Consider the following 14,227-nt stretch of genomic DNA (forward strand, 5'->3'; position numbering starts at 1 on the left):
TATGATCCTCAGCAAATATTGATAAAAAAAATGGATTGGAGATACTTAATATGAGTCTACAAGCCCTACGGCAACTACAATGATTGTTTGAAATAAAAATCGCTTCAGACATTCATGAACTTTTTTTTATTTGATAAGTCACGTTTGCGTTAGCTTAACCCATTCATGCCCATGTTGTTTGTGGACAACAACGTTTTTAAACAGCTTTGATTGAGGTGAGATTTGCTCACAAAAACAAGTAAGGCTAATGAATGTGACTATTGCCTTTCATTTAAGTAATAACAGTTACAAGGATCAGCTCTTGAAGCGAAGTTATTGCAATTAGTCTGATTGGATTCCGATGGAGCAGTGCTGCCAGGGACAGTTTACGTTGACGACGGAAAATGATTTTTTCATATATCTTCGTTATGGTGCATTATTATTGAAAACTGATAAAACTTATCAATTTAGGCTGTCGTTGGCTACGTTTTCCTCGTAATTGGACTATTGTAATTTTTCTAGGAGAATTGTATTGAGCATTAGAAGGTAAAAATTGACCAGCTTCTAGCACTGCCATGGAAGCACCTATCTTTATGAAAAAAGGCTTTTCATGTTTCTTGACCCCACCGTTTTCAAGGAAAAATAATTTTGAAACCCTACATGCACTAGAAGAAAGTTGGGCATGAAAGGGTTAAAGGTGCCATTTTTTCTTTTACATTTTAAATTTCTTAAAACTTGTGGGTTACGCATTTAATTATAATTTTGTTTGTATATAATGAAACTAATGAAATTTTACAGCTAACTTATACATATACAAGAGGGGATAATATAATATTCGTAAAATTGGGGGGGGAATGTTCATTTTGTGTGTTTTACATTTCTTATGAAAGAAATGTATAGAATTCGCTCAAACTTTCAAGATTTTTCCAAGGCTCGGAGGGCCGAGTCTTATATATCAATCGACTCAGCTCGACGATTTGGGACAATGTGTGTGTATGTAACGGACAAATTCTCATTCGTGGTTCTCAGCAATGGCTGAACCGATCTTATCCAAACCAATTTTAAATGAAAGAACTAAAAAACAGTAAGAACGCTATTAATTTGTTTTTGATTCTGATGTTTAGTTTCCAAGATATGAATGCTTGAATGTATAAAAATGGCGTTTTATCCGCCGAAATTGGCAACATAGATTACAAATAATATGTTTTTAGACAGCTTTAACAAATACCTTTCGAACAAGCTATAGATTGTTGAAATCGGACTATTATCAAAAGAGATATTTAACATTAAATGCGGACGAAAGATTTTTATCATTTCCAATTGCCAGAAATATGACCAAAAACATGTAATCTATTATTAACGCCAAAACGGCTTATTTTAGGTTAATAGTATCTTCGGAGAATTTAATGGAGGCAATATGCCCTTTCTTTTGGTATTGTAATTTTGCTGATTAATCCCCCTATGAATGAGATATTTTTACAAATTTTCTTGGAAGTGATTATATCGAAATGATGCCTTCAGCAAATTTATAGCTCTTACTTTTGCGAACAACTTTACTGAAGACTTCAAATATCTATTTTGAATACTTTAAAAGTTATGGCTTGTTGTTTGTTGATTACTCTTTGTCACCTATTTATTGTTCAATATAGTAATAATCCATTGAAATAAGCTAAACATTATTTCGATAAAATTAAGATTTTACTATCTACAACCGCTAGAAATAGTCACCGAACACTTCCAAGTTGTCTGGAAGGAACTTGATAACTTATCAGTGCAAAAATGTTCATTTGTGCGAACCTTCTGACTGCAATTTTTCTAACTTATAACCATCGGATCGATCTGAAGCATATCGGAAAATGAAAAGCGAAATAAATAACTCCAAGCAACGGTGTAGCCAAGAGAAGGTTTTGGGGTTTAACACCATACAACCCCCCCCCCCCCCCACAACACATAAAAAAATATTGAATTGAAGTTGAAAATTTATTGATGCAGACTGATTTAATTCAATATTACAATAACAATTATCTGATCCGTACATTGATAACCTGTTGTTGTAAACATCATGAGGACTGTAAATTGTCAGAATGGGGTCCTGATATGTAACTGATCTATTGGTCTTGATTTCACAGTTGTCTAATTGCATCAATATCAAATTCCTGCCTGAAAACAACGCTTTTCCATAGTTCTGTAATCAATCATAATCCTCAGATTTATTTTCAAATTGAGCTAGTTTTTGTAGTGAGGGGTCTTTATTCAATAGAATGCGAAGTTAAAATTGATTTAATGTCTATGAAACATAGAACTGTTCTCCACAAAAAATGCATAACTTTCAACATTTGCTAAAAATGTTTTTGCCTTTCTCATTCACTCTAAAATTCGTCAATCTAATCCCGACCCGGAGGGCCGAGTGTCATATGCTAATCGACTGAGTTCGTCGAGATCGGAAAATGTCTGTGTGTGTATGTGTATGTGGAAAAAATGTGACCTCTGTTTCTCAGAGATGGCTGGATTGATTTACACAAAGTTAGTCTCAAATGAAAGGTACAACCTTCCCATCGGCTGCTATTGAATTTTTATTGATTGGACTTCCGGTTCCGGAGTTACGAGTTGAAGAGTGCAATCAAACAGCAAATTCCCATATAAACTGAAATGAAAAATTTTCAAAATCAAGTTTGTATTTTTGATGCCAAATCACTTTAAAATGCATGAAACATTGAGATGTTTGACAAAAATTGACTTTTTTGGACTTTGGTACATTTTTGCATTTCTCATATAGAAAGGTTATGCAATCACTCTAAAAATCGTCAATCATACCGGCCCGGAGGGAGTATGCAGTGAGGGGTTGCTACTTTAAAATTAAAACTAGTTTAATATTTCTTAACAAGTTGAAAATTTTCGGCAGGACCTGGACCTCCCGGATCTTTCTCTATGATCTGCCGCTTGTTTCAAGCGATGTTTCAGTATCACATAGTATCTCAAGATCGTGGCTGTCGATCCATTGTATGTATGTGCAAATCGTACTGAACATGTAATATTCATTTCCACCATTGTATTGAACATAACCAGCCATGGAATCGTAGTCTGGACAAATGAGACAAGCACAATTGCACCACTAGGTGGATTAAAACAGGTTTTTATTTTGGGAATGCGTCGAGTTGAGACGAAAACGTAATATGATTAATAACGAGGATAACACTTTCTGAATGTAGAGAGAAATTTATGAAAAATGACGATTTCCATTCGACTCTAGCAGGTTCTGATCGATTTTGATGAGCATTTGATTTTTATTGTATGACCAATTATATGTATAGGTCAAATGTTTAAAAACAGTAATTTAAGGTCAAGATAGCATCATTTTGAAGCCGCCAATTTCTGAGGTTTAGTATCTCCGATGAATTTTACAAACGTTAAACAGCGCATCATTTGATAAAATAATTTTGACGGTATATCGTCCAAGAAGTATTTGTGGTGAATTTTCTCAGGTTAATATTCATGACTACAATAAAGTCTCAACAAATTCGTTAAAGACACGAACTCTGTTACTATTTTCTGAAAAATTAATTCTGCATAATTTTAAAACTTCAAAAATTACGGTTTCGGAATTACGCCGTTTGGACAGTAAGTATTTTCACCAAACCGAATTTCTGGCTACGCCGCTGACTTCAAGTAAGTAGAAACAAAGTCGTTCTACACTCGTTCACAAGAAACTTCTTCGAATGCTGATTATCTATTATAATACTTTGAAACCCCGATTTTATCAGCCAAATATGAACATATGTTTGATGGGCTCTCGCAGACGAGCAAGACTGAATTCGAGGAAATCCTTTCTTGAGCATGTTTTCCTTATCATGAAGATGGAAATATGCAAATATAAAAAGTTCATCATTATCAGAAATAGTTATCAGACTACATCAAGGGACGGGCAGAATATTTTAACAGCTTCAGTTTATTATAAAGAAAAAAATTGCCCGATTTAGTCAATGTCCCCATTTTGTCAGCCTAAAATACACCATGAGACTGATAAAAATGGGTCTTTATTGTATGCATTATTCGCTGTGTTTCACATTAATAGGTACATTTCATTTTTGGGGATTTTTTTTGTTGCATCGAACTACAACAATTTTTAGGCAGATAGAGAAAATACTGAAATTTTCAGCTTTTTTCCTACACAATATTAAGAAAGCTTATTAAACAATTTTTCCTAATAAGTTTGTGAAAATTATAAACTATTTGAAATTTTTTAATAGTTTTATTTTTAATTTAACCGTGATTTTTAATAAATCGCTTCACAACATAGTCTATTTTTTATGGCTTGCGGTAAGCACGATTTCTCGAATTGCTGAACTGGAAATTATGGAATAGAAATTAATTTTTAGTATTCTTTACTTTACTCGTCGCGCAGATAGCTCTGAATTAGACCCGCTGGTGCCCTAAGACGATTTCGCTAGATTTTCAGAGCACTGTGCACCCAGTGCATTAACGCAAGTGACGGAAGGTTATCGAAAAGTTTCGTGAAAATGAAAATTCCAGTAATGATGATGATTTTCCCAAACGGTTCGTTTTCGAGAGGATTTTATTTGTTCTTTGGCATTAGGATTAGCGATAATTATTCAAATCAACGATACTACTGGGAAGTCACCTTTAGAAAAAGTCGATGTCGAAGTAAAATTTGGAACGATGCACGTATGCACTTCAGAGATAGCGTGATATCAGGAGCTGCGATTTCATTTCATTGCTTTTTTTAAAAAAAGGGTGATACTTACAAATGTAAACATAAGGCTTTTTCATACATGCGAATGAGGGCTTTGAAACGCAACAAATTAACCTAAAAATTTTGATTCTACGATATTGCTTTCTTAAACTACAGCAAAAAATACAACGGGCGAAAATGTATTTTTGTTTGTTTATTTAAAGTTTCGCCCTAGCAGTTTAGAGGCGAAACTGTTATTTTCGTATTTTTTTTAGGATTATCAAGCTGAAACCAGCTGTAAATAGTAACAATGATCGCTATTGAAAAAAACACGGACGAAATCGGTGGTGCAGAACGGTAGTTATTGTAAAAAAACGTAAGGACGATACTTCAATGCTGATAGGTGGGACCGAAAAAGTAAACAATCGCCAAATGGGCGATACTATCACTTTGTCAATTTCAATAGCAAAAACAAATTTTAATTTAATAATTTCAAATACTTTATGAAGTTTTGGGTTTCGATCACTGAATCATGCAACCTAGGATGTAAAAAAACACAACAGTTTTTAAATTGGAAATAAAACCAAGTCTGGAAATATTCGCTGTTGATTTTCTTTGAATGGTGTCAATGCTAGTATCGCTTTTTTCAAGAAAAAGCGTTGATTTCTTAGTTCTCAGTCGCGTTGGAAATTTGAGTAAAGTATAAACTTCAAATCGATCAAATAAAATTCGATTTTTTGGCTCAGTACAATATACATAACCCCTTTAGGAAAATTCAGTTTTCCCACCACAATGCATTGATTGAGGAATTTCGATATTTTATTAACAGAGCATTAGCAATAATTCGTTTGTATGTCTATTTTATGGGCCATTTTTTCGCTTTCCCAATGATTTGATTTGAGATTTCTAGCACTGATGTTGTCCTATGCTGATTTGAGCGAGTCCTGCTACTATCCCATGTAGTATGTGTTATCAAAAACATCGCGAAGCATCATGTTCTAAATGTTCTCAAACGATATAATATCCGAAGAGAGTGATAAGAGTTATAAGAAATGTCTCATCACACTGTTAGGTGGATTAAAAGCGTTTTTATAGAACAAGTCTTTAAAATACATCAAAATCCCTTTTTTTCCTTAATATTGCTATAACTTCGGAAGTTTCTAACCGATTGTGACTATCTATAAGGCGTTGTAAAGATGCCTTGCCTTTTGAACAAATAGTAAATAATTCAAAAAACAATCAAAAAGTGTATTTATTCCGATGCTTGTTTGAACACCAAACGCCAATATAAACAGTACATATACAGCAATATGTAGTAACGAAGTTAAACAGTAAGGCGTTATACAGAGAAGTGCATTGTACGTTCCAGAGCCTGGGCTACAGAAGATGAGGAATTAAGTGGTGCGTAGTACATATTATATACAAATAATATCCACGAATGTGCCTCTGTTATCCTCTAAACCAAAAGGACGATTACGATCCAAGCGCCTTTTCTAGTTACTTTGCTATAGTAGCTTTATAATATCAAATAACACATTCTATTGTTCAGCAATGTTGAAGCGTATACAATTTCATGCAAGTTTCTCGCTTACTATGTATACATACTTAGCTTATAAAAAATATATAATAAATTTTCCAAATTATATACACATGACAAAACACTAACGTAAACGGTTTTGTGGGGTATATTTGTACCCCAGACAAATTTTAAGCGGGCACTGTTAGGTTGGTCAAATGAAACAAGTAGGTTGCACCTGCTTCAATTGAAGTTTTATAATCAATTTGATTTATGATAAAGTTTGCTTGCAGTGAAAATAAACCTTAACGGAATAACGGGGATGGCAAACAGCTCTGGGGTACAAATGTACCCCACAAAACCGTTCTAGGGTTGATATTGAGCTCCCTATTTTTGTATAATTTATCATTGACTATTGCGATTTGTGTTCAGCGTATAGCAATTCCGGAATTTCTTCTCAAGGAGAATTATGACAGTATGCTTTGACATCTTTTTCCTAGGTTATGTGAACTGTGTTCCTTTTAAATCCATAGTGTGATTGGAGTACAAGAAAAGTCTTGAAGGTATATCGTTCGATGAACAGAAATCCTTCAATTTTTCCTAAAAGTTAACAAATTTAAACCTAAATCCCATAGAATTATATTTTTTCTTTCATTTTTATACTAATTTTAAAACCGTCAATCAGGATTTTGGAATGACTTTGTTGAAATATAAATGTTTAAATTTGAATCATGCACCCATAACAATTTCCCAATGCAAAAAAGGCATTACATCCTTTCGTGCATATTCCGAATTAGAATCATGCCTTCTTCGCATTGTAGACCAAGCATAGCTACGGCATTATACCAACACAGCTTGATTCATGATGAAATAATCTGATTGAGAACACACGTTACCATATTATCTTCCCGCATGTAAAAGTATTAGTTGGTTTTGCTTGCTGAGTCTGCAAAAAGGTGGTATATTCTATACATGAATACCTCTGTGGTGTTTGTAAGAACTTCTGTCTTCATACACAGCTACGCTTTTTTGTCTACGAACAGCTCAACCACACTAAACGCGTGAACAGTTTACGTTCACGAGAGTGTGTAATATACGCGTTGTTATTTTCCCATAGCGAATGGTTTTTGCAGTAAAATCATCGCTCTCTCATTCTGTGTTTCAGAGAAGAGTGGAAGAAAATGATTTATGCTCAGATTGATTTGCGATGATCGTTGCCCAGAGCGATAATGTGCGCTGGATTCGCATGTTCTCGAAATAATACAAACTGAAATGAGTAACTGCCACTGCTGCTCAAAAGTGCAAAACCATGTTATCACTGCCCTTATAGTTTATGACACTTTAAACTTAGATACTTTAACTGCGAAATACTGATATGATATCACCTGCAAGTACTGTTGATATGAGGAACTTGAATTAACTTGTTAACCCAATGTTCCCATATAGGTAACTATCTCCTGCGTATAGTGGGCTTAAATAATCATTAATCATTATTAACATTTATGAACCTATCTAGTGGCTAGAACTCCCATATCGCTGGTAAATTTAGGGTTTAGAGAACGCCGGAAGCTCAACATATTATCAAAACATTATCATCACCCACACCCCTCAAATTTGATGATACAGGTATACCTCGATTTAACATACTCACGATTTAACATACCCTCGATTTAACATCTTTCGATTTAACGTAATTTTTACCTCGATTTAACATACATGCAAATTTTTTTTTAATGTCGATGTTACTAAAACGAAATGTTAAGAATCAATATCAATTTTATTCTATGATCCACTTCCAATGCTTAAAGAAACATAATTTATTTTCGTTTTTTCGCAATATTATGTTTAAGATTCTGAGATACAAAAACATTCTTATTTTGATACCGCACAGCAAAATGAATACACGAATTTGTGGTTCAAGTTATTTCCTGATAATAGTTTTATGGGCTTTTATGTGTAATTTTTACCATTTTTTTTTTGTTAACCATTTTTGTTAACGACCTATTGAGTCAATTTGTCAACAGTTTTTACGGCATTTAATTAGCAAAGGACTGGAAGGTGAAGTATATTTTTCAATATTTTGAGCCATAGTACTCAAGCAAGGTGTTGAAGGGAGAAAATTTAGAAAAGCGTGGAAGGATCATATATGCAAACTAAGAGCTCACCGGCGACTTAACTTTTTGTCTGCTACCATAGGAGTCAGGGTCTTTTGGCATTAGAAATGCGAATCACCTGCGTCTACGGCATGTCCGGACAAGCGTAAAGTAACTTGTTACTTCATGCTGTCGGAACCGACTCCTCTTGCAAAAAAATGCAATAGACGATAATGATGGAAGATACAAGTCTTCCTTCAATGTACGACTCCTGGTAAGCTCACGGTGTTTATTTATCAATACCGGTACCGGTCATTACTTAATGTAAACAGAGGAAGCACACAAAAGTAATGTTAGTCCGACACTGATGGTGATTATATTCTTTATATATTACTGCGTATTCTTTATATCTGTATATATTACTCTCAACAACTGCAAAGGGTAGAGAATGGTCGTTAGTAGAGATTTCCGTCTTTGTCGCCTGTTACAACGTGGGAGCAGGAAACCAGTGGATCAATTCTTGGCTTTAGACATCACATGCTACGCGGCTATTTTGGAGATCGATAATAGTGACATCAACATTCTAGTGAATTCCTCCTCCTCGTCGTACATAAGGATAAAACAATTTTTTAAAAATATTTTTGTATTGCAATTAAAATGTCTTATTCATTCTGATAAGTTCGACTTTTGAACTGAGGTATTGTATCTGTAGTGTACAAAATGATTCAATCCAACTTTTTCCTTAAGGAGAACTATAGCGCTACTATTGCTCGATTTGGTTGTTTTCTGCAAGTAGAACTCCTGTGCTTACAAAATTTCGTAACTAGTCGTTTGCTCGCGAACTCAAGTAGTGTTCTCTTTTTGAATTCTGCGATTATCTGACGGACAGGTTGGTCTACTAAGATAAAGATGAGACAAAATAGAAATTTTCTTACTTACTAAAATTAGGCATTGTGCTCTTCATGCACACAATGTTTAATCCAACTGTGTTGACTATTCTTATAAGTTATCCTGAATTCTGAGAAAATTTTGCGACGAACTTTATGAAATGAATATCTATTAGAATTGGCGAATACTTGGCAAGGTTAAGATAAATATGTTGTTTATGTTCAGAAGAGCAACCTAATTGTTTAATTGTGAATATCTGGTTTCCATGTCACTGTTAGGTGGATACAATCAGTAATATCCTAGTAAATATTTCGTGTGATGAATAAAAAAAATAATTCTATCCGAAAACAAATATTTCTTTTGTGTTTCGATTTAACATAAAATTCGATTTAACGTACATGATTGAATCGGAAAATGTATGTTAAATCGAGGTATACCTGTACTATAAACGCAATATGCAGCACGCGATCAGTAGAAAGGCGAAATGGAAACAGGTCCTTGAGCGTGTATTAGTATTTTCAGAGCGCACATGTATCCTAGTGGAGATGTCCTTTACATGTGTATTAGTGCGGAATAATTTTAATACTAATACTCCGATATCGTTAAATTCACCAATACATTCCCAACTGTGAGTTTGTGTAAGTTTCTGTGGTGTAATCGCCTTAATGCATTTTTGTCCCGGACCAATATCGCTTTATATGCATTATACCAGTTACAATGCAAAATTCTCAATAGAATCATGCTTATTCGCGTATTCATACGGTTCGCGTTTTGGGTGTAATATTGGAATGTCTATAGCAATACCTAGTGGTAAAAATGTGAAACAATTTCATTGGAAAACCTACGTTTTCAAACAAAAAGTCTTTAAAATTAAAAGTTGTTCTGGGGCCCCTGACAGAATATATAACTTTTGATTGTAAATGAAAGGGCAAAGTTCATTCTATCACATACTGAAGTTTTAGAGATGCCAATTTTTTCCGAATAAACTTATTCTACCAAACACACCGTGTGGTTTTTAGCGGGTCGGGTGGTGGTATCCCAAACCCGTTCCCTGAGGTTTTGTAGATTTTTTCCTGCATTTTCAGGGCTTTTTTGAGTTTTTTTCCTGCTCTCTAAAAACACACACATACACAGACATTGTCCCAACTTGTCGAGCTGAGTAGATTGGTATATGAGACTAGGCCTTTTCGGACCTCGGAAACAGGCTCCAGGATTTGAGCGAATCCTATACATTCCTTTTGTAAGAAATGTAAAAAGTTATTAATCAATCAAACGAAGTCGAAACGCATTGTGCTCGATTTACCAAAGTTAATTATTGTGAACTTCACGCAAAAAATAGATTATTGCAAACTTTCTCCTTTGGCAGAAATATACGTGGCATACTATTGATTATGTTATTTAGTTTGCTTATTAAGCAATTAAAATTAGGAAATCATTAAATTTCTTTCTCATGAAAGCCACCGGGATGATATTGTAGAATCCCATCATTTAGGCGAAATACAGATTAAACGCACTGAATAATCAAGCCTGACCTAGAATGAAAGATTTGCGAAGCGTCTGCTAGCATCTAAAATATAGTCATTATCAAAAATTCCCAAGCAAATCACGGCTAAACGGGTAGGCTTATCAGTATGAAACCTCATGCCGTCAGAAGCAGTTCAACCGTATATTTAAACATAACGTAAATAATTTCCCGTTTTATTGTAAAGATGGGGAAGTTATTGATACTAGTTTTGTGTGCTGTCAGCGGTAGGTGACTGAATTTCTATCTATTTAATCTTCGAATTGGCGCTATTTTGATCAATTTCAGTGATATACGCGAAAAATTGCATCACCAGTAAGTCTCCGTTTCCGTTCAATGAATTAAAACACTCGAATCATTCGAACCGGGTTTCGTCGACTTTGCAAGCTGTTTTCAATCGAAGAGGCGTGAATTTTACTCTGGTTGAAGGTTACTCCTGTCGAAATGCCACCGGAAACGTCTACTGGTATCACGTAATTCTGGACGGAGACACCACCCGGTCTGAAGTATCGTTCGTTGAAGCCACCAACGGGTCCAAACGGGGACGAATCGATTATCTGGTGTTGGAACCTGGCAAAACTCACTATTCCTATCGCTGGAAAATTGCTTCAATAAAGTGATGAGTGGATTTACAAAGAAAATTTTTCATTCAGAAGTATGTGATGTAATCTTATTATTTCCTGAGGGCGGGTTTTCAGATTTAGCGACCTATAGCTAGTATTGGAAGGCTAATCCTACAAACAGCTGTGGGTTAAAGATTGGATTCACGCACGAACGACTGCGCGGGTCGAACACAATTCTCGACAAAAGATGATCCGAGTCGCGAACGATCCCGGGATTGTTTTTTTCTGCACCCACCACAGACTATGTTTGCCATATTATCCTATCCAATCAGATTGGGAAAAGCTTGCCAATCCCCGGAGGCCAAAATGTTTGCCGACTGCTGAACGTATCCAACGTGCCTCTGCCGAGATATCGGCAAACCGTGTTGCCAGTGTTTTTTTTTCCCGAGACCCAATCATAGCGAAATGGTTAGGGTTTTCTTCTGCCAACCTGGCCTCAAGCGCCAGCCAACCATCACGACAGACATCCGAGTGGAAAAGACCAGAAGCGGAAGCGGATGCTGATACGGTAAACAATGCGCTGTGCCATGCCGGGGCAAGGCAAAACCTAGAAACCTATAGACACAAACACGCGGAGTGGATGCGGATGCGGTGCGGCGGTGGTGTGACTGTCCCCTCAGGGGAACCACGTTCAAGTATCATGATGTGTCGAATGCATTCAAACTGGTTGAATAAGATGAACAACAAAAAAAGATGACGAGCGAGAAAAACTCAAACATCAGAGTCGGGCAGCCGGACGGAGCTACGGAGAAAAAGTGTTGCACTTCGGCACGACGACACGGGAACCGAGAAGAACAAACAAAATTAAACCAACTTGCAGCGCCAGGAAACGATGGAAGGAAAGCAAACAATTGTTTTGCGGAAAATGGCGAAGGAGTTTTCCTTTGGTGAAAGAAGGTGTTTGTTGAAGAGGTTATGCGAAGCGAAAGTTACAAGTTTTGTTTTATTTTATTTATTTTTTTTATTTTTGCACGAAAGTTGTCGAGTGCAATTACGTTGGATGCATTTTTCTTTTACGGGATCCATTTCTGTTGCTAGTGTAGATAAAAAATATTAGTCCAGCAAATAGATTACTACATTAATACATTTTTCCCGCCACTAGAGCTGAACCTTCAACGGACAATAAATTATCAACTGTCTGCCAGAAACACATTTCGTTCGTCGTAAAATCCGCCAGAAACGCAAATGTCATTATCATGTAAAAATATATTTATTTGTTTTCTGCCTCCGTACAAGTACCGTACACCTACCGATTGGTATGAATAGGGAAACGTCGACGCTGCAGGCCCAGTAAAGTCAGGCAAACTCAGTCACGGTTGACTTTGCCGGAACTTCAACCGTGGGCAATGTCGGGTTACGCCTCATTTGCTTGTTTTGGCTGGAAAATAACAAATTTATTTCCAACAGGCCGCTTCAGCCCGACTGCCATCCAGTTACTTCACGGTGGTTAACCTTCGGTCACCGTCAAAAAGTGCTCGCGGAAAAACCGACATCACGAAACAGATGTTAAAAGTCCCTCCACCGGTTTGAGCATGAACACTTTTCAACGATCGACCGACGGTGGCCGACACAGGTTCAGACAGAACTAGACGCATTTAATTTCGTTCGCCTGGTTAACGTCCTTAGCCGGTGTGTGGAATTCGCGGATGCCCGGGATAATTTGGCACTGATAAATGTTTGCCAGCCTGTACAATCGTATGTCCATGTGGAATCTGGCTTGGATCGTCGTTGGACCATAAATTTGCAACCCAATTGGCGAAAATGCAAATGTAATAAAGTACGAAATTGTCCAAGGTCCGCCCTTCTGTGGTTTTCCGTGTTCGTGCCACGGTCGTATGGTACGTTACTAAATTCGATCAAAGGCAAAACGTTTGGGGTTTGCTGTCTGATCCCCGGAATCATTTTCCCTCCCAACGAAGAGTGCTGGCTGCTATTAAAACATCACTCATCCCTACAAAGTCATGATTAAATATAACGTTGCCATTTTAAACAGCTATTCCCACCCTTCGAATAATATTTCTACGAATGAGTTGGAACAACTTTATTTTCGAAATTCTTATAACCAGTCAGTCTGTAGTTTTTGTTAGACAGACCGGACTGGAACGTGTTATTTCAGCAGAGGAAATATGACTTCATAAGCTCAGACAGAAATCATTTGTAGAAGGATATAAGGATTGGGGGCTAGAAAAATATGAAAGAACAACATTATCGGCAGAACGTACCAGTTTCATTTCCCCCAAAAGGAATGAGATTAAAACCGAAACTGTCCGTTGTGGGGGAAAACATCGAAACCATCTGCTTTTTATTATTTCCGAGTTCTATTCATTTTGGTATTTGTTTAAAGAACCGAGAAGGATGGGCTGCGTGAACGGCTAAAACCTGCCGGAAAATCTTCCTCTTCCAGCGTTCATACTTTATGACCGTAACAGAAAATCATCAGTGCTGGGTACAGAGTAAGATTTGTTTCTCTACTTCACTACGCGAACCGTACTGTTGTTTTCTTGGTATGGTTTTAATATGTTCGTAAAATATTCCACTTAGTTAATAATTAATCGCTCCAATAATTTTCCTTCTAAATTTTCTAAAGTGCATTACTATACAAAAACACACAAAATGACACCCCCCAAATCTTACGAATGCTACATTATCTCAACTTGTATATGTATACTGGACTGGTTCAATTTTTGACTTTTGGCTCCACCAGGATCTACTGATTCCTTTTATGGCCCTTAGTAATTGTGCAAATTTTGGTACCGAACGGTTGTGTCTACTGACCCTCTAAAAATTTGAAAGTTTATATGGAAGTTTGTATGGAAAATCGGTTAACATTGAAAATAATTCTTAAAAAATCACCTCATCAATCAGTTAATCAGAACACTATTTATTTCTAAAGGTATTCTCAGAGCCGTAGCAACC

The 14,227-nt window shown here is 36.2% G+C and overlaps 1 protein-coding gene across 1 annotated transcript; it reads left to right on the plus strand.

Moving 5' to 3' along the window:
- Nucleotides 1-10,802: 10,802 nt before the first annotated feature.
- LOC131683973 (uncharacterized) lies at nt 10,803-11,323 on the plus strand. The gene is made up of 2 exons (XM_058966400.1): nt 10,803-10,915; nt 10,977-11,323. Exons 1-2 carry the CDS (start codon nt 10,876-10,878, stop codon nt 11,306-11,308), a joined length of 372 nt encoding a protein of 123 aa, XP_058822383.1. The 5' UTR covers nt 10,803-10,875; the 3' UTR covers nt 11,309-11,323.
- Nucleotides 11,324-14,227: the final 2,904 nt, after the last annotated feature.

Source organism: Topomyia yanbarensis, chromosome 2 (genome assembly GCF_030247195.1).
Source record: "Topomyia yanbarensis strain Yona2022 chromosome 2, ASM3024719v1, whole genome shotgun sequence".
NCBI classification, from domain to species: domain Eukaryota; kingdom Metazoa; phylum Arthropoda; class Insecta; order Diptera; family Culicidae; genus Topomyia; species Topomyia yanbarensis.

Excerpts from the sequence above, each read along its gene's own strand:
- LOC131683973 (XM_058966400.1), top strand. The coding sequence starts at position 10,876 with ATGGGGAAGTTATTGATACTAGTTTTGTGTGCTGTCAGCG. Across the intron at positions 10,916-10,976 it reads AGTTTTGTGTGCTGTCAGCG|TGATATACGCGAAAAATTGC; the intron begins GTAGGTGACTGA and ends GATCAATTTCAG.